At 56.1% G+C, this 18,818-nt stretch overlaps 1 protein-coding gene across 1 annotated transcript in view; it reads left to right on the top strand.

The window, feature by feature from the left end:
* Window positions 1-18,818, top strand: part of DNAH2 (dynein axonemal heavy chain 2) — a 104,101-nt gene that overhangs the window by 58,313 nt on the left and 26,970 nt on the right. Inside the window, exons 36-60 of the mRNA XM_013981316.3 lie at window positions 302-405; window positions 494-683; window positions 1,045-1,225; window positions 1,953-2,080; window positions 2,424-2,576; window positions 2,806-2,931; window positions 6,727-6,945; window positions 7,134-7,251; window positions 7,450-7,586; window positions 8,535-8,672; window positions 8,753-8,911; window positions 9,513-9,665; window positions 9,879-9,970; window positions 10,323-10,521; window positions 10,653-10,877; window positions 12,060-12,164; window positions 12,982-13,170; window positions 13,348-13,433; window positions 13,546-13,676; window positions 13,957-14,106; window positions 14,832-14,999; window positions 15,368-15,528; window positions 16,158-16,297; window positions 17,899-18,031; window positions 18,140-18,279. Of these exons, the coding sequence (XP_013836770.3) occupies window positions 302-405; window positions 494-683; window positions 1,045-1,225; window positions 1,953-2,080; window positions 2,424-2,576; window positions 2,806-2,931; window positions 6,727-6,945; window positions 7,134-7,251; window positions 7,450-7,586; window positions 8,535-8,672; window positions 8,753-8,911; window positions 9,513-9,665; window positions 9,879-9,970; window positions 10,323-10,521; window positions 10,653-10,877; window positions 12,060-12,164; window positions 12,982-13,170; window positions 13,348-13,433; window positions 13,546-13,676; window positions 13,957-14,106; window positions 14,832-14,999; window positions 15,368-15,528; window positions 16,158-16,297; window positions 17,899-18,031; window positions 18,140-18,279 (3,725 nt within the window). The remainder of the gene's footprint in view (window positions 1-301; window positions 406-493; window positions 684-1,044; window positions 1,226-1,952; window positions 2,081-2,423; window positions 2,577-2,805; window positions 2,932-6,726; window positions 6,946-7,133; window positions 7,252-7,449; window positions 7,587-8,534; window positions 8,673-8,752; window positions 8,912-9,512; window positions 9,666-9,878; window positions 9,971-10,322; window positions 10,522-10,652; window positions 10,878-12,059; window positions 12,165-12,981; window positions 13,171-13,347; window positions 13,434-13,545; window positions 13,677-13,956; window positions 14,107-14,831; window positions 15,000-15,367; window positions 15,529-16,157; window positions 16,298-17,898; window positions 18,032-18,139; window positions 18,280-18,818) is intronic.

An 18,818-nucleotide genomic window follows, 5' to 3' on the forward strand; every position in this document is an offset into this window, starting at 1 on the left:
ATTGCTGTGAGCTGTGGTGTAGGTCGCAGACACAGCTCGGATCTGGCATTGCTGTGGTTGCGGTGTGGGCCGGCCACTGCAGTTCTGATTAGACCCCTAGCCTGGGAACCTCCATATGCCATGGGTGCGGCCCTAAAAAGCAAAATAAATAATTAAATAAAAAGCAAAAAGTAAATGAAGAAGAAACTGAGCCCCAACCTTCTCCCTGCCACCTCCCTGCGTCTCCAGCCCTCCTCTCAGCCATGGCCGCGCTCTGGTTCTTCCTCTGAGCCGCCGCTCTTCCTCTGCCCTGTTTCCCCAGGATCTCGACGACTGCATGATCCGCCAGACCAACACGCAGTTCCAGTATGGCTATGAGTATCTGGGTAACTCGGGCCGGCTCGTCATCACCCCCCTGACAGACAGGTCCGCTGAACAGGGTGCTTGGGGTGGGGCAGCCACTGCCGAGCGAAGGCTACCAGGAGGCTGGCCTGGGCCGTGTCCTCATTTGCAGGTGTTACATGACACTGACCACAGCACTGCACCTGCATCGAGGCGGCTCCCCTAAAGGTCCCGCAGGCACCGGCAAGACCGAGACCGTCAAGGACCTGGGCAAGGCCCTCGGCATATACGTCATCGTGGTCAACTGCTCCGAGGGCCTGGACTATAAATCCATGGGCCGGATGTACTCAGGCCTGGCCCAGGTCAGTCTCCCTCCTCCCTGTCCCAGAGGCCCCTTCGGTATCTTTTAGTTCCAGAAAATCAACTGAAAACCCAGATCCGGTTCAGCGCTTTGTACCCGATGCTACCGCATGACCTCCGTCAGTTTTTGCAGGTGGGGAAGTCCCTGCCCCTCCCTGAACTTCTCTTTGCTGATTTGCAAAATCAGAAGATCTCGTAATGTTTAAAGAAGAGAATGCGTGCAGACTCTGCGCTCTTCGCACTGGTCTCTTTCCAACCCCCGCCTTTCAGCCGTCCCCCCAGGAATGTGTTAGTCACCATGTCTAGTTTCTCCCAGTCCGAGGGTGCTTTTCTGCTCCCACCGACTCTCCGCCTTCCCCACAGACGGGTGCCTGGGGCTGCTTTGATGAGTTTAACCGCATCAACGTGGAGGTGCTGTCGGTGGTGGCCCAGCAGATCCTGTCCATCCTCTCTGCCTTGGCCGCCGGCCTCACCCGCTTCTATTTTGAGGGCTTTGAAATAAATCTGATGTGGTCCTGTGGGATCTTCATCACCATGAATCCTGGTGAGGGCCTGGGACTAGAGGGGCCCCTGGGCGGAGATCTGAGCGTCCAGAGCAAGGAGCTCTGCATCCACCCCCCACCCCAGGCCAGTGTATTTAGCCACGTGAAATGTGGCTAAAGGCAGTGAAGTGTGAGAGAAGGAGAGACACACATATCCGGGAGAAGGGGAGGCAGCCTTGCTGGTTTCCCTGAAGGAGAGGCTCATGCACATACCTGTGGAGCTAGCCTTTTAAGGTACTTAGCCGTCTTCTTTCACTGGACTCAGCTCCCGGAAGTCTCGCCCACCTGCCATCCCGTTTGCCCAATGGGACAATCTTCCCCAAAGTGCAGGCCTAGGGTTTCTCATTACGGTCCCCTGGGAACACCCTGGGGTTCGGGTCTAGGAGAAAACAGGAAGGGGTTTCAGTACTGAAATAATCAGAGAAACAGCTGGGATTTCTGTTAGCACGGACGCTGAGTTAGTTATACGTGGAACTTGGGGAGGTGGGCACTTGACAGCTCTGTGATTTGAGTCCGAAGCGGGGCCATGTAGCAGGTAGTCAGGAAGAGACCAGAGGCAAGAAAGAGGTGGGGCAGAGACAGGGCTGAGATGAGAAGGGAGGCGGTCTTGGAGTTAGAGCTGGGCAGAGAGGCAGGACTGGAGCGCTCGGGCTGGGGCACACGGGGTTGGTTGGGAAGCTGGTCCTTGGCAAACAGCGTGGGTTCTGAGGAACCGGTGCTCTCTTCCAGGCTATGCTGGTCGCACGGAGCTTCCTGATAATCTTAAATCCATGTTCCGCCCAATCGCCATGGTGGTGCCTGATTCTACCCTCATTGCCGAGATCATCCTCTTTGGAGAAGGCTTTGGCAACTGCAAGGTAGGCCACCCTCTTGCCTCCGATTACTTCCCTGCCGTGATTATTCTCAGGCTTGCAGAGCCCCGGAGGGCCTCACAGTCAGCCTCGCCTGCAAGGCACGCGGATGACTGTCCGTAGGCCCTGGAGGCAGAAGAATCCAAAGGAGCCTGGTCTCCCCTCTGCGATGACCGACGACCGTCACTCATCCCTGACCGCCCAAGTCACAAGGTCTCCCCTCGAGGATGGGAGTACTGCCCGGCTGCCCTGGGCCCCGGGCGCTAGCCTCCCAGATGGGTACCTGACCCCGGATGCCACGGAGGGGTCTGGGGGGGATGGTTGTTGCCTCCTCTCTCTTGTCCTCCAGGTCCTGGCCAAGAAGGTGTACACGCTGTACTCCCTGGCCGTGCAGCAGCTCTCCAGACAGGACCACTATGACTTCGGCCTTCGCGCCCTCACCTCCCTGCTGCGCTACGCGGGCAAGAAGCGCCGCCTGCAGCCGGGGCTGTCTGACGAAGAGGTGGGTGGAGGACACGGCCCTTGGATCTCAGCCGCCCTTGTCCCTGGTCCTACATGCCTTCACGGACGTTTTCCGGAGCCTTCCTTCCGCTAGATTAGGATCCCCCCCCCCCCTGCCCCCGCCCTTCAGCCCCTCTGCTGTTACCCAGCGCGCTAAGGACCCGCCCGGGGCTATCCGTCGCTCGTGGCTGGGCCCTGCTCCTCGAGCCCGAGTCTCTCCTCCCGTCCAGGTTCTGCTGCTCTCGATGAGAGACATGAACATCGCCAAGCTGACGTCAGCCGACGTGCCCCTGTTCAGCGCCATCATGCAAGATCTGTTCCCCAGCGTCGAGCTCCCCGTCATCGACTACGGCAAGGTATTCGCTCCTCAAGGCTGTCCCCGCCCTCGCATGCAAAGGTGGATCCGGGGACAGGACGCCTGGCTTCTGGGTCTGGTTCTGCCCCTTGACGAGCTGTCCGTTCGAGCTGTCCGTTCGCTCGCTGTGGCTTTGAGCCGGACAGCCGGCCTCCCTACCCCCGACTCAGCTGCTCACGTGCTTCCACCCAGCGACCCCTTGACGTCACTGAGCCCTCTGACCGCCGGCCTTTCCACTTTCTCTGGGCCCATCCACTCCTCCCCTCATTCGGAGGGTTTTGAGGAGACGCTAGGAGCTGCTGATATGTGAGGGTGGGGGGTGGCAGAGAGGAGACTGTTAGACAGCAGAGGCATTTTCTCCGCCGGCACTCTGGTAGTTTAGATACCCTGAATGATCCCTCCAATCGAAACCACTAAAATGCTGGATGAAAGTATAAAGGTAGGGCGTTCCTGCCGTGGCGCAGTGGGTTAAGAATCCAGCTGCAGCAGCTCAGGTTGCTGTGGAGGTGTGGCTTCCATCGGGCCTGGCGCAGCGGGTGAGAGGATCCGGCCTTGCCACAGCACCGCAGCTGCGGCTCGGATTCAGTCCCTGGCCCGGGAACTGCCATATTCTGGGACCGTGGGCGTTAAAAAAAAAAGTATAAATATACATCTTTTAAAATGTGTTGCTAAGCTGGCAAGAAAGAAGGGATTCTGGGATGAGAACAGGGAGTAAAAGCGGGGAGGCAAGCGAACAAGAAAACTGACTTTGTCCCCGAAAGTATTGCTTGAACTTAAGGCCCTGGGGATGGGAGATAAAACAGCCCACGTTCTGAGGTATAAGCTAGAGCACAGTCCTGCATCAGCCTCCATCCACGAGGGGAAGCACCTTCGGTAAGTGGGAAGACGAGAAACCCACCCTGGAGGAGGGGGAACGGTGAAGAAACTTGCCGTCGTGGCCTCTGCTGAGGGGAGGAGGACCGAGTCTCCTTGGAGGTTCCTAAGCGGGAGTCAGCCCTCACATGGCTTACGGTCCTAATTGACTCTGCTGTGTAACCCCCCAAAGCTCACATTTAAATTTAAGTTTTTCCAAGTGGTGAGTGTCTCCCCCGAGTGACTGGCAGAAGCAAGTGCCAATTATTTTTAGGAAAATGAAATTTCAACTGAAGCCTCAAAGAATTCTTCTGAAAGTGCGAGAAAATGAGTAGCTTCTGGTCAAAAATCACAACACACGCAAGGAGACAAGATGCTATAAATGGAAAGCCAGAGAACAACGCAACAGCAGAATCAGATCCACAAGGACTTCAGATATGGAAAATAATCAGCACAGAATTTTTTTGGCCGTGCCGTGGCATGAGGGAGTTCCCAGGCCAGGGAGTGATGGAACCTGTGCCACAGCAGCAACGCATGCTGCTGCAGTGGCAATGCCAGCTCCTTAACCCACTGTGCCACAAGGGAACGTCCTGAACAGAGTTTTTGAAATAACTAAATTTAATTTGTTTAAAGAAATAAGAGAGAAGCTTGAAACTGTAATCCAGGAACAAGAGACCTGTAAACAAAGTAAGCTTGAAAAGAACCAGTAGGATTTCTAGAAATGGAAGACCATTATAATTGAAACTTAAAAACCACAACTCATGATACAGAGAAAGGACTTCCAGGTAAGAAGTGGATTAAAACAATTTCGTTTCCTTTTGGAGAGATTTTTTTCAAATAAGGCCTCTGTACCCGAGAAAGAATGAGGAGAATGGGAGAAGTGAAAACAGTGAAATCGGAGCCCTGGGAAACAAATGAATCAAGTTGTGACGCACTCAGCAAGCCTGGGAGGCTGGAGGCGGGGGGGCCTGGCGGTAGGGCGTAGGTGGCAGGAGTGAGTAGAAGATGCAGCTGGACTGGAGACAGATTGTCTTGGGAGCAGATCGCCCCCCCCCACCGACCCTGGATGACCCGTGTCTCTGGGCTAAGGCAGAGGACTAGAGGGTAAGGATAGTAGGTCTCTCTGGTCTGGGGGACACAGTGTACAGTTGAGGGCAGACATTGTAAATCCTATTAAAAATGGGGCTTGGGACTTCTCCCTGTGGCTCAACGGCTTATGAACCCGGCTAGTATCCATGAGGTTGCAGGTTCAATCCCTGCCCTCGCTCAGTGGGTTAAGGATCTGGTATTGCTGCAAGCTGCAGCAGATGTCACTTGGATCTAGTGTTGCCATGAACTATGGTCTAGGCCGGCAGCTGCAGCTCGGATTCAACCCCTAGCCTGGAAACTTCCATATACCGAGGGTGCAGCCCTGAAAAGCAAAAAAAAAAAAAGTTACGTGTTGGGAGTTCCCTTGTGGTACAGAGGGTTAAGGATCTGGCATTGTCACTGCAGTGGCTCAAGTTGCTGCTGTGGCTTGGGTTTGATCCCTGGCTCGGGAACTTCTATGTGCCGTGGGTGCAGCCATAAAAAAAAATTAGAATGTTGGACGTCTCAATAGCAATATTGACTCTAAACAATGGATCAGCCTTCAACCTTCTGAAGGAAAATTACTTTCGACCTCAAATTCTATAACCAGAGAACCTGTCACGTAGGAAGCCCGATCAAAGATATTTCAGACAAGCACACTCTCAAAAAAAAAATTTTACCTCTAAATTCCTTTTCTCGGAAATCTACCAGGGGATGTGCTCTACCAAAATGCCAGAGTGTTTCAAGAAAGAGGAAAATAGAGAACATAGGATGACGCTTGCATGCGAGACAAAGAAAGGTTACAGCTGTGATGTGGGTTTGATCCCTGGCTTGGGAACTTCCACATGCCACAGGCACCTCCCCAAAACAAAACAAAAGCAAATTTAACCTCAGATTTGGGAATTCCCATTGTGACTCAGCGGGTTATGGGTTAGTATCCATGAGGATGCGTGTTGGAATCCCTGGCCTCGCTCAGTGGGTATAGGATCCAGCGTTGTGAGCTGTGGTGTAGGTCACAGATGCGGCTCAGATACCGCATTGCTGTGGCTGTGGCGTAGGCGTGTGACTGCAACTCCGATTTGATCTCTAGCCTGGGAATTTCCCTATGCCATGGGTGTGGCCCTAACAAGAAAAACAAAAAAACAGAAAACTTGTGGCACGATGCCAAACATGCACAGTCATGCAAACATGCTAATATGACTAATTCTCAGACAGAGGCCGGAAGTAGCGGTAAGGCCTCTTAGTGGTGTAGGAGAGATACAAATAAGATCTTGCATCTACTTGAAATGATTTCGTTGCCTTCTGTGTGTTCAAAAATGTTACACTCGTCTGAGACTAGTTCACATAGGTCATGGTTCTGTAAACAATCCCTTAGGTGGGGATTTGTTTAATGCCTGGCTCCCCCGCCAGCCTGGAAGCTCTGCAGTAGGACGAACGCTGCTTTGTTCTCAGCACCCAGCACACTGCTGGGTGCACACTTTAGAGGCTTAACAAATACATATCGAATGATACTCGAAAAAGTGTGTGGAGCTGCGTGTCGGACATTGGGTCTTATGTTGACCCTCTCATCCGACACAGCAGCCCTACCAGGAAAGGACCATCCTGACTCCCATTTCACAGGTTAGGAAACTGAGGCTCAGAGAATGCACTTTAGGTTCACATAGCTGAAAGCTGGGAACCCGGGCTGGCTGCCTCCGAGCCCAGGCTCCTCACTGTGCAAGCGGCCATCCTCTCAAGGAATGAAAAGCTGCCGGGGTGCAGAGGGCCGCAGGGCCATCGTGACAGTGTGAACGTGACCCCCCGCCCCCGGAACTTTCTTTGGGCTTGACAAGCTTCACCCTCTCTCTTTGGCTTCCTGCATCTTGCCTCCACTCAGCTGCGGGAGACCATCGAGCAGGAGACCCAGGACCTGGGCCTGCAGGCCTCCCCGTTCACTGTCACCAAGGTCCTCCAGCTGTATGAGACCAAGAGCTCCCGCCACGCCACCATGATCGTGGGCTGCACCGGCAGCGGCAAGACGGCCTCGTGGCGAATTCTTCAGTCTTCCCTGTCGTCCCTGTGCCGCGCCGGAGACCCCAACTTCAACCTCGTTAAAGTGCGGAGACAGCGAGGAGGGGGCGGGGACGGGGCCTTGCGGGGTCAGGAGGGCCGGGCGTGCGGACCAGGAGGGAGGCCTGGCGGGGGTGAGAGGGAGGCCCGATGCGGATTCCTGGATGGGAAGAGACAGGCGTCCGGGAGTGTGTCTGCCAGCAGCTCACCGGCCCCTTCCTGCGGCACTTGCAGGAGTTCCCCTTGAACCCTAAGGCGCTGTCCCTAGGGGAGCTGTACGGAGAGTATGACCTCAACACCAATGAATGGACGGATGGCGTCCTGTCCAGTGTCATGCGGGCGGCATGTGCAGGTACCCAGAGGGCCGCGGAGCGGGGAGAGCAGGTGCCTGAATCTCCTCGGGGGAGAGAGGTGCAGTTTGGGGGAAAAAGGCCCTGGGAAGGCTGCCGGGCCAGGAAGCAGCTGCTGGCGTCTCCGGGAGATGCGTTTAAGGGCGGGCTCGCGCGCGGTGAGAAAACTCTGGTTTCCTTATCGTCCGCCTTCTACCAAGATGAGAAACCGGATGAGAAGTGGATCCTTTTCGATGGCCCCGTGGACACCCTGTGGATCGAGAGCATGAACTCCGTCATGGACGATAACAAAGTGCTGACCCTCATCAACGGCGAGCGCATCGCCATGCCCGAGCAGGTGCCAGCAAGCGCGTTGCCGTGCCGAGCAGGTGCCGGGCTGGGCCGGGGGCAGGGCTGGGGGCAGAGCGGCAGCGGAAGCCCAGGAGCAGAGCAGGTGCTACAGGAGCGGGGCCGGGGAGGATGCCTGCATTCAGGGCAACAGGACTGAAGAAAAAAACGCCTGGCTCCTGAGGATGCTGAGGCCAATTGTACAGACAAGAACTGTGTACTCGGACACATCGTGTGGACTTGGGCTGCCTCATTGCCACTGACACACGAGGGACGGCCTTCCCTAGTGCACCCGGGGTTATAATTCGCGGGCTGTGAAGCCAACCCTTTGCCACCTGCTCAAACAGTGCGAGCGAGAGAGTGATTTTTCATAAAGCTAATCGCGAGCAAGCTCTCATTGCACGACAGGTCATTTGCAAAACTCAGGGCTTGATTTGTCCTGCCACACGTGGTACCCGGTGGAGACACTTTGGGGAATCAGAGTTCTGGGTGGTTTTGTTTTGTTTTATTTTATTTTATTTTTTTGTCTTTTTGCCATTTCTTGAGCCGCTCCTGGGCACATGGAGGTTCCCAGGCTAGGGGTCTAATCGGAGCTATAGCTGCCAGCCTACGCCAGAGCCACAGCAACGCGGGATCCAAGCCGCGTCTGCAACCTACACCACAGCTCATGACAACGCCGGATCCTTCACCCACTGAGCAAGGGCAGGGACCGAACCCGCAACCTCATGGTTCCTAGTCAGATTCATTAACCACTGCGCCACGACGGGAACTCCCTATTTTATTTTATTTTAAAAAAATTTGTTGGCTGCACCCGCAGCACATGGAAGTTCCCCAGCCAGGGATTGAACCTGTGCTACAGCAATGACAATGCCGGATCCTTAAGCATCAGGTCATCAGGAACTCCTGGGTGGTTTCATTACTGAGGGAAAGACAAGCTTCTGACCAAATGTATCCTTAGGTGTCTCTCCTGTTCGAAGTGGAGAACTTGGCAGTGGCGTCTCCAGCCACCGTGTCCCGCTGTGGCATGGTGTACACTGACTACGCTGACCTGGGCTGGAGGCCCTATGTCCAGTCATGGCTGGAGAAGAGGCCAAAGGTACGAAAGGAACGGAGGAGAGGAAAGCAACCGGCGGGGCCTGGGGGACCCAGGTGGAGCCCCTGCTTCTTCAACTGCAGGCGGAGGCAGAGCCCCTTCAACGCATGTTCGAGAAGTTCATCAACAGGATGCTGAGCTTCAAGAAGGACAACTGCAACGAGCTGGTGCCCGTCCCGGAATACAGTGGCATCGTCTCCCTCTGCAAGCTGTACTCGGCCCTGGCCACGCCAGAGAACGGGGTGAGGGGGCACCAGGGCAGGAAGGACTCGGGGCCTCCCGGGGCAATTTCAGGGAACCAGCGTGTTTGAGACACAACTGGAACACGAGGCCTGAGTGCAGCGGAGACTCCTCACCCACCACGGAAGGGGTGCACTGCGCAGGCATGGTGGGAGGCCAAGCCCAGGACTCTGAAGCAGATAAGATACACAATGCCCGGCACTCTACATAAAGAGAATGGCTTTTGCAAAAACAAGGACATGAGAGTCGCTCCCGGCTGGGCAGAGTGGGGTGATCGGTGCTCTTCACTGTAGCAGAGACCCCGGGAAGAGATGCGTTGTGTGTTGGGTGAGCTGGAAGGACAGGCTTAGGACCCTGGGTTCCACACGGTGGAGAGAGAGGCTCCACCGTTTCCCACCATGTCTTTGTGGCTTAGTTGAGGAGAAACTCAGGGCAACTTCTAGGCTACAGGTCGCTCCAGTTTTATCCAAATGTTTTGACTTAGGTGCATCTACAACCCTGTGGTTTTCCAAACAGAACCAAGAAGGGAGGGAAACCCCAAGCCTTTGTGACGCGCCGTGTCTTACGGATTCAGGGTATGTCCCCTTCTCGTCTTCCGTCCAGATGAACCCAGCGGACGGTGAGAACTTTGCCTCCATGGTCGAGCTCATGTTCGTGTTCAGCATGATCTGGTCCGTGTGCGCCGCCGTGGACGAGGAGGGCCGCAAGAGGATCGACAGCTGCCTCCGCGAGATGGAGGGCTCCTTCCCCAACAAGGTCAGGGCCCCGAGCCCAGGCTCCTTCCCCAACAAGGTCAGGGCCCCGAGCCCAGGCGTCCCGTCTTGCGCTTTTTCCAGAACCCACCTGCGTCCCTGATCCTCAGACTCTTCTCGGCTTCAGCCTGCCACCCCGCCCTCTCTCCTCCACCCAGGGATCTGGGAGTGCTGTTTCTGGGCTGGGCGAAGCTAACCCGACACACCTTCCCCCCAGGACACAGTGTATGAGTACTTTGTGGACCCCAAGATGCGGAGTTGGGCATCATTTGAGGATAAGCTCCCTAAGAGTTGGCGCTACCCTCCCAAGTGAGAGCCGGCCTTGCGGGGGCAGCGGCGGGGGCGGTGGAAGGGGCGGCTCAGGCTTGGGGCTGCAGTTGGTGGGAGAGGTGGTGGGAGCGCGGGCGGAGGGGTGCAGACCTGAGCTGCGGAAAGAGAGGGTGGATCCCGGGACAGAGACGACTTCTGAGTGCCTGAAGCGGGGTCTGGAGGAAACAGGACAAGGTCCCTGAGGAGAATGCTGATCCCCAGGCCCCGTGGGCGGCAGGGCTAGTGACTGGAGAGCCGTGATGCTGAAGGAAATCAAACGGGAGGCAGAAGGGCGCGGGAGTTAGGAGGGAGGGGGCCCTGGTCCTGAGACGCAGCCCCTTTTCCCGGCCAGCTGCCCCTTCTACAAGATCATGGTGCCCACCGTCGACACAGTCCGCTACAACTACCTGGTGAGCGCGCTGGTGGCCAGCCAGAAGCCTGTCCTGCTGGTGGGTCCCGTGGGGACCGGAAAGACCTCCATCGCCCAGAGTGTCCTGCAGTCCTTGCCCTCTAGCCAGTGGTCAGTGCTCACTGTCAACATGTCTGCGCAGGTAGGTGGCGGGACCCAGGGGCCAGGCCGCCGGCTCCCCGCTCCCTCCCCCGCCCTCTCCTGCCTCTGCTCCCCGCTGGGCTCCCTCTTCTCTCGGGGGACCCGAGCGTTTACCTGGGCCTTTTTCATCAGACCACATCCAATAACGTGCAGAGCATCATTGAGAGCAGGGTGGAGAAGAGAACCAAGGGGGTCTATGTGCCATTTGGGGGCAAAAGCATGATCACCTTTATGGATGACCTCAACATGCCGGCCAAGGACATGTTCGGGTCCCAGCCGCCCCTGGAGCTGATTCGCCTCTGGATTGACTATGGCTTCTGGTACGATCGAACGAAGCAGACCATCAAGTATATTCGAGTGAGCATCCCAGGAGTGTGTTTGCCAGTCCCCGCTCCGCTGGGACCCCCCGGGATGGGAGCCCCTAGTCCTGTGTTCCTCCCCGCACCAGAGTGTCCTGCCTTTCTCAGGACCCGACCTCCGGCTCCTAACTATCAGCTCTTGTTAGGAACTCTCCTCTTGGGCCACCCTGTGCTTCGTGACCAAAGGATCCTGTCCTCCAGCTTCCACTCCTCTGCCAGGCCCCTTACACCTGACTCCTGTGGCAATACCGCCGCCACCCGCACTGCCCGTAACGCCTCTCCGCCCCTGGCGGTTCAGTAGCCACCTCCGCAGTCTCAGTGCTCCGCTCCCCACCCCGGAGCCAGGCATGGCCCGCAGTCCTGGCTCTTCTCCCATGGGATGCAGAGCGGCTCGTTTCTGTTTTCTGAATCAGTGGACAGCTGATCCAGCCTGACCTCCGGGGGCTCCTGTCTATCAGGCGCTCAGCGTCAAAGCCTCACCTGAGAACACGTTCCTACTTTTCTGAGAGCGCAGGTGCGCGTGTGCACGCGCTCACACACACACACACACACACACTGGTAGAAATATATATGTGTGTGTACATATTATATTGTGTGTATATACATATATGTATCTGTGTATAACATTATATATGTTATATATAATATATATACACAGATACTTGTATATCTATTTATTTATGTAAAAATAGAAGAGGAGGTCCTGTTGTGGCTCAGCATCTGAGGAGCATCCATGAGGATGCATGTTTGATCCCTGGCCTCGCTCAGTGGGTGAAGGATCCGGCGTTGCCGTGAGCTGTGGTGTGGGTCGCAGACGTGGCTCGCATCTGGCGTGGCTGTGGCTGTGGTGTAGACCAGCAGCCACAGCTCCGACTCGCCCCCTAGCCTGGGAACCTCCATGTGCCGCATGTGCGGCCCTAGAAAGATAAAATAAATAAATAACAAAAACAGAAGAAAGGAGAAAGTCTGGGAGACTCAATCAACTGCTTTTTTAAGTCACCTCTGTGTTCCAGCCTGGGTACGTGGGTTACTTGGTGCAGCAGAAGAGACGCCCCGCACCCCGCCCTCCCTCCCCGCCCTTCAGGTCCCTGTCCTCCGCTTCCCAGCTGTCCCTGCATCTCCTCCCCCCCCCCCCCACGCCCTCCCCGGCTCTGTGCCCGCTCTCTTCCCCTCCCGCCAGGACATGTTCCTGATGGCTGCCATGGGCCCCCCCGGGGGCGGACGGACCGTCATCTCCTCAAGGCTGCAGAGTCGCTTCAACATCATCAACATGGCCTTCCCCACGGTCCGTGTCCCAGAGAATGAGGCGGTGGGCAGAGCCGCGTTCGGGGGGGAGACGGCTCGCGGAGGGCCTCTGCTTGCGCTGAGCTAGGAGCGCTGCGGGAGGAAGGCAGAGCCGGCTCTGGCCTGCGAGGCCAACCGTCCCAGTGGGCAGAGCGTGGGGCCCAAACACGGAGGACGCGGAGCCGCCAAGCCGAGAGCTGGAGTCGTTCCCCGCTGACGTAGTGGGTTAAGGATCTGGCGCCGTCACCGCTGTGGCTCTGGTTACAGCTCTGGCGTGGGTTTGATCCCTGGTGCCAGGAACTTCCCCGTGCCATGGGGGCAGCCAAAAAGAGAGAGAAAGAAAGAAACAGAGCACCCAAAGCAGAGGGCTGGGAGCAGCCTAGGACTAGGGTGAGGCGAGTTAGGCTCAGGGGTGCAAAAAACCCCCTCAGAAATCAAGATAGGTAATATTTTTAACATAATATTTAAAAAAATAACGCCAAAAATTCAGGATGAACGAAACACCAAAATTGTAAATAAATCCAAGATCAGTACCTTGCTGCACTGAGCCATTTTAGAGCCTGAGACAAAAGGGGAAACCAGCAGTCCAGATCCCATCTTTTTTTAAAATGTTGGTATTTGTCCACCGGGGGCAGTTTGCGTTAATTTTGATTTTTTTAAGCATTGGCATGGATGCATTATTCTTCTTGATTTCGGAGGGGGGCTTTCTGCCCCCACTTTCTGGCCCCAGGCCAAGGGCTTTGCTCCCTGGACCTCAGTCTCTGCCGTGGCTTTAAGGCCGGGAGCCTGTGAAAGTGAGTCTGAGGGTGTGTTTCTAGGAGCCCCAGATCATCCGGATATTTGGCACCATGATCAACCAGAAGCTTCAGGACTTTGAGGAAGAGGTGAAGCCCATTGGGAACGTGGTGACCGAGGCCACCTTGGACCTGTACAACACTGTGGTGCAGCGCTTCCTGCCCACGCCTGCCAAGATCCACTACCTCTTCAACCTTCGAGACATCTCCAAGGTGACGCTCCATCTGACCTTGCCCCTTGGGGCCAGCACAGCCCCTAGGAGTAAGCCTTGGAGCTCGGCAGCATCCCACACCCCCCAAATCACCCCCACCCTAGAATGCTGCCTTCTCGGAAGCTTCTGGCGGGCCTCCCCCTCCTCCCTCCATCCCACGAACATGCCTCTTCCCCAGGTGTTCCAGGGCATGCTGAGAGCCAGCAAGGACTTCCACGACACCAAGGCCAGCATCACTCGACTCTGGATCCACGAATGTTTCAGGTGAGGTCCCTGTGCCCTGCCAGATCCAGGCCTCCCCAGGCGCAGGCCTCCATGCCCGCCCTGGGCCCTTTCCTCTTCACTCCCAGACCTCACTCCAGCTCCCTGCCAACAGGGTTTTCTCTGACCGACTGGTTGATGTGGCAGACACGGAAGCCTTCGTGGGCATCATAAGTGACAAACTCGGCTCCTTCTTTGACCTCACGTTTCATAACCTTTGTCCCAACAAACGGTCTCCTATCTTTGGTGAGCTGGGTGCTGTGGCTCCTGTAGGCTGGAGACTCGAAGGAGATGGGTTGGGAGAGTTGGGGAGTCCCCTGGTGGCCTAGTGGGTTAAGGATCCAGCGTTGTCACTGCTGTGTCTCAGGTTCGATCCCTGGCCCAGCAACTTCCCCATGCCACGGGTGTGGCAAAAAAAAAAAAAAAGAAAAAAAGGTGGGGGAATTAGGGCACGGAGTCCTGTGGATGCCTAGGGCGCTTTGGGGAAGCCTGGGGAGCGACCGGACCCCCTCTTCCCATGGCTCAGGGGACTTCCTGCGGGAGCCCAAGGTATATGAAGACCTGACCGATCTGTCAGCGCTGAAGACAGCCATGGAGACGGCGCTGCATGAGTACAACCTGTCACCCGCTGTGGTGCCAATGAAGCTGGTGCTTTTCCGAGAGGCTGTCGAACACAGTGAGCGCCTACGACGCCCAGGCCTTCCCCGGCGCCCCGGTCCTCTGCTTTTCCAGGGAAACGGGGATTCCTTCCCCAGTCTCTCCTAGCTCACGGCCCAGAAGCTGCCTTCCTCCCTGACCCCAGAGGCCCTCGTGGCAGTGGGCGGGGCTTTTCCTTGGTGACAGTGTTTAACTGACCTGATGGAGATTAGATTGCCAGGGGTTCTCTCGTGATGCAACAGGTTAGGATCCAGCATGGTCGCTGCAGTGACTTGAGTGGCTGCTCTGGCTTGGGTTCAGTTCCTGGCCCAGGAACTTCCACATGTCACGGGTGAAGCCAAAAAAAAGAAAAAAGAAAGAAAGAAAGAAAAAGTTGAATTGCAGGAGTTTCTGTTGTGGCTCCGCTCAGCGCTAACAAACCCGACTCGTATCCATGAGGATGTAGGTTCGATCCCTGACCTCACTCAGTGGGTTAAGAGTCTGGTGTGGCCGTGGCTGTGGTGGAAGCCCGCAGGTGCAGCTCCAATTCAGCCCCTGGCCTGGGAACTTGCATATGCCGCAGGTGTAGCCCTAAAAAGCAAATAAAATAAAATTAAAATTAAAAGTGGAATTGCTACCGGGACTTCAGACACTCTGCCCACAGCTGTTGGTGCCTCTCTTGCAGTTTTAGGCTGCCCTGTCCCCAGCCTAGGGCCTGGAGGTCCCCTGCGGTTGCTCAGCCAACTCACTACCCTCCCCCCGCAGTCACACGCATCGTGCGCGTCATTGGACAGCCTCGGGGCAACATGCTCTTGGTGGGCATTGGAGGCAGCGGGCGCCAGAGCCTGGCCCGCTTGGCCTCATCCATCTGCGACTACATCACCTTCCAGATCGAGGTCACCAAACACTACCGGAAGCAGGAATTCCGAGAAGGTAAGATGGGAGAGGCTTGGGGCTGGGAGTGAGAGACCAGCTGCCCGAGCCCTGTGATGACACGAGAAGGGAAGGGCAGAGCCGGGTGGAGTGATGCGCCAGGCCCGGGCTGTGTAGGGGACCGTGTCGCATGGGTGTCGTGAGCTGGGCTCGGGGTCCTAAATCTCAGAAGAGGAATGAGCAGAGTTCCCTCATGGCACAGCGGGTCAAGGATCCGGCCTTGTCAACCGCAGTGGCTCGGGTCACTGCTGTGGCACGGGTTTGATCCCTGGCCCGGGGAACGTCCACATGCTGCGGGCACGGCCGAAACGAAGAGGGGTGAGGGACAGGGCGGTGAATCTGAAGGGTGTCTGTGTCATCTGGCGCAGATATCAAGCGTCTGTATCGCCAGGCGGGGGTGGAGCTCAAGGCCACGTCCTTCCTCTTTGTGGACACCCAGATCGCTGACCCCGTGTTCCTAGAGGACATTAACAACATCCTCAGCTCGGGCGAGGTCCCCAATCTCTATAAGACGGATGAGTTTGAAGAGGTATGCTCCCCTCCACGCCCACTACCCAGATCCCAGAGGATGCTGCTGTAGCACCCCCCGCCGGGTGGAAAGCCACACCTTGTGGAGTTCCCCAGGGGCTCAGCAGGTTAAGGATCTGGCATTGGCACTTCTGTGGCTCCAGTCACTGCTGTGGCACAGGTTCCATTCCTGGGGCCTGAACTTCCGCAGGCCACCAGCATGGCCCCCCCAAAAATCCCCCAAAACAAAAAACCCCACACCTCGTGAGCCCAGCCTCACCTGCTGCTCCCTCATCCCTCCCAGCCTGGATTCCACCCTTGAATCGTCAGCCCCCTGAACATGTGGCTACTTTTTTTTCCTTTTTTTTGGTCTTTTTGTCTCTTAGGGCCGCACCCGCATCAAATGGAGGTTCCCAGCTAGGGGTCGAATCGAAGCTGTAGCCCTTGGCCTACACCACAGCCACAGCCACGCCAGATCCGAGCCACGTCTGCAACCTACACCACAGCTCACGGCAATGCCAGATCCTTAACCCACTGAGCGTGGGATCCATCCCACGTCCTCACAGATGCTGGTCAGGCTCGTTAACCACTGAGCCATGATGGGAACGCCCCTTTTTTCACACCCCACCCCCCTCCGTGGCTTCTGTGCAGATCCAGGCGCACATCATAGAACAGGCCCGGGCGGAGCAGGTGCCCGAGTCCTCGGACAGCCTCTTCGCCTACCTCATTGAGCGCGTGCGCAACAACCTGCACATCATCCTCTGCCTCAGCCCCGTGGGCGACCCCTTCAGGTGACTGGTCCTCCCCCGTCCCAGGGGCCTCATCCCCGCTTTTGGCCTCTGGCCTCTCCTGCCCCCCACGCCCCATCTCCTTCCCGTGGACTGTGCTTTCCTTCAGGAAGCGCCTGCTGCTTGCTAGGACTCAACCTCTCTCTTTTGGCAGCTCAGCTTTGTTTATTTTTCTGGAAGGTGGTGCGGATTTTTTGGTTGTTTTTAAATTTTTTAATGTGGTGAGAAACATGTAAAATGAACTATTTTAACCATTTAAAAGTGGACAGCTCAGTCGTGTGACGAATATTCACATTGCTGTACAGCAGATCCCTAGAACAGTCTCATCTTGCAGAACTGCCAGTCTGCACCCCGTGAACAACTCCCCCCGCCCCTGCCAGCCCCAGGCCCTGGCAACCACCCTCGACTTTCTGTGAGTGACAGCTCTTGGTACCTCACATCAGTGGAATCGTACAGTTTTTGTCTTCACGTAAGTGGCTGGTTTCACTGAGCATGACGTCCTCAAGGTCCACACGCCGTGGCGTCCCTCGGACTCGCCTTCCTCTTTAAGGCCGAGTAACACTTGGTCGTGTGCATGCACCTCATTGTGCTTAGCCATCTGTGTGACCAGGTTTCTGAGAGCATCAGATAGTAGGAGGACTGAGCACTCGGGCAGAGGCAGTTTCAGTTGCAATTTTGCTTATGTTTTTGTTTTGGCTGCACCTGTGGTGTGTGGAAGTTCCTGGACCAGGGGTCAGACCCGCGCCATGGCAGCATCCCAAGCCACTGCAGTGACCACGCCAGATCTTGAACCTGCTCGCCATTTTGTTTCTCTCTTAATGTTCATGGTTTCTGGGTTGTTTACCAGTACCAGGCTCTGGGCTAAGCGTTTCCTATGTGTCACCTCGCCGAATCCCCTAACAGCCCCAGATAGTATGTTTTGCTCGTCTCCTTTTAGAGATGAGGACACTGATGTTCCGAAGGTTACGTTACTCACCCAAGATCTACACCTAGATGGTGTGGAACCAGGTGTCTCCTCCCTTCCTCCCTCCTTTTTTTTTTTTTTTGTCTTTTTGCCTTTTCTAGGGCTGCTTCTGCGGCATATGGAGGTTCCCAGGTTAAGGGTCTAATGGGAGCTGTAGCCGCCAGCCTACGCCAGAGCCACAGCAACGCAGGATCCGAGCCGCGTCTTTGACCTACACCAAGCTCATGGCAACTCCAGATCCTTCACCCACTGAGCAAGGCCAGGGACTGAACCCGCAACCGCATGGTTCCTAGTCGGATTCGTTAACCACTGCGCCACGACGGGAACTCCACCTTCCCGCTTGCTTGCCGTGCTGTGGCATGTGGAAGTTCCTAGGGCCAGAGATTGAACCTGTGCCACAGCAGTGATAACACTGGATCCTTAACTGCTAGGCTACCAGGGAACTCCGTAGGTCTTTCTGACCCCAGAACTTGTTTCTAAATACTGTACTGACCTGCTCTGAGTGGAGCAGAATCTGGACACGGAGACAGGAGAGCACAGGGATGGGGCTTTTCGGTTCCTGGGGAGCGGGCGGACCTGTGGCCGTCGCTGGTGGCCGAGTCTGCGACTGGACTTAACTGCCTCTTGAAACCCTTGCCAGGAACTGGATCCGCCAATACCCAGCCTTGGTGAACTGCACAACCATCAACTGGTTCTCAGAGTGGCCTCGCGAGGCCCTGCTGGAGGTGGCTGAGAAGTACCTGCTGGGAGCCGACCTGGGGACCCAGGAGAACGTGAGGCCCTCCTCCCCGCCTCTCCTCACCCCCACACCTCCGCCCACGTCCGTTCTCCGCCTGCCTTGACTCTTGCTCGGTCTCACATCCTTTACCCGCTGGCCTCAGATCCACAGGAAGGTGGCCCAGATCTTCGTCACAATGCACTGGTCGGTGGCTCAGTATTCCCAGAAGATGCTGTTGGAACTTCGAAGACACAACTATGTCACACCCACCAACTACCTGGAACTTGTGTCTGGATATAAAAAGTATGACATAGAGCAGGGGGCGCGGAGGGCTGGGGAGCTTGGTGTCTTTTGAGGGCAGTTGGTGACCTGATGTAGTGGAAGACATCCAGGGGTGCTGATGTAGGATGGCGGAGGTGCAGGGAGGGGGCCTCAATTCTGCCCAGGAAGTTAGTTACAGAGAGAGATGGTTTCCAAGGGGCGTGGCCGTTTCAGGGGCCCTCCGGCTGTGACTCCTCTGCTACTCCTTTGTCTTTATCTCGAGAATGATGGCTTTTTGCAACCGTAATACAACCGTGACACCGCCGTACATATCTCAGGGTGTGGGCAGGTATGTCAGCATACGGCCCGTCTCTCCCTCTTTACCCCTAGACTTGCCACCATTCCCAAGGAGTTCATATTCATTCATTAAGGTGTATTGAGTTCTACCTTTTTATATGTACAACGAGATAATAATTTGCTTTGAAAGGAGTTCCCGTCGTGGCGCAGTGGTTAACGAATCTGACTAGGAACCATGCGGTTGCGGGTTGGTCCCTGCCCTTGCTCAGCGGGTTAACGATCCG

The sequence above is a fragment of the Sus scrofa genome, chromosome 12, assembly GCF_054392235.1.
Source record: "Sus scrofa isolate SSC_HxYL_T2T_F1_AM1 chromosome 12, Sscrofa_HxYL_maternal_Yorkshire_Landrace_v2.0, whole genome shotgun sequence".
NCBI lineage: Eukaryota > Metazoa > Chordata > Mammalia > Artiodactyla > Suidae > Sus > Sus scrofa.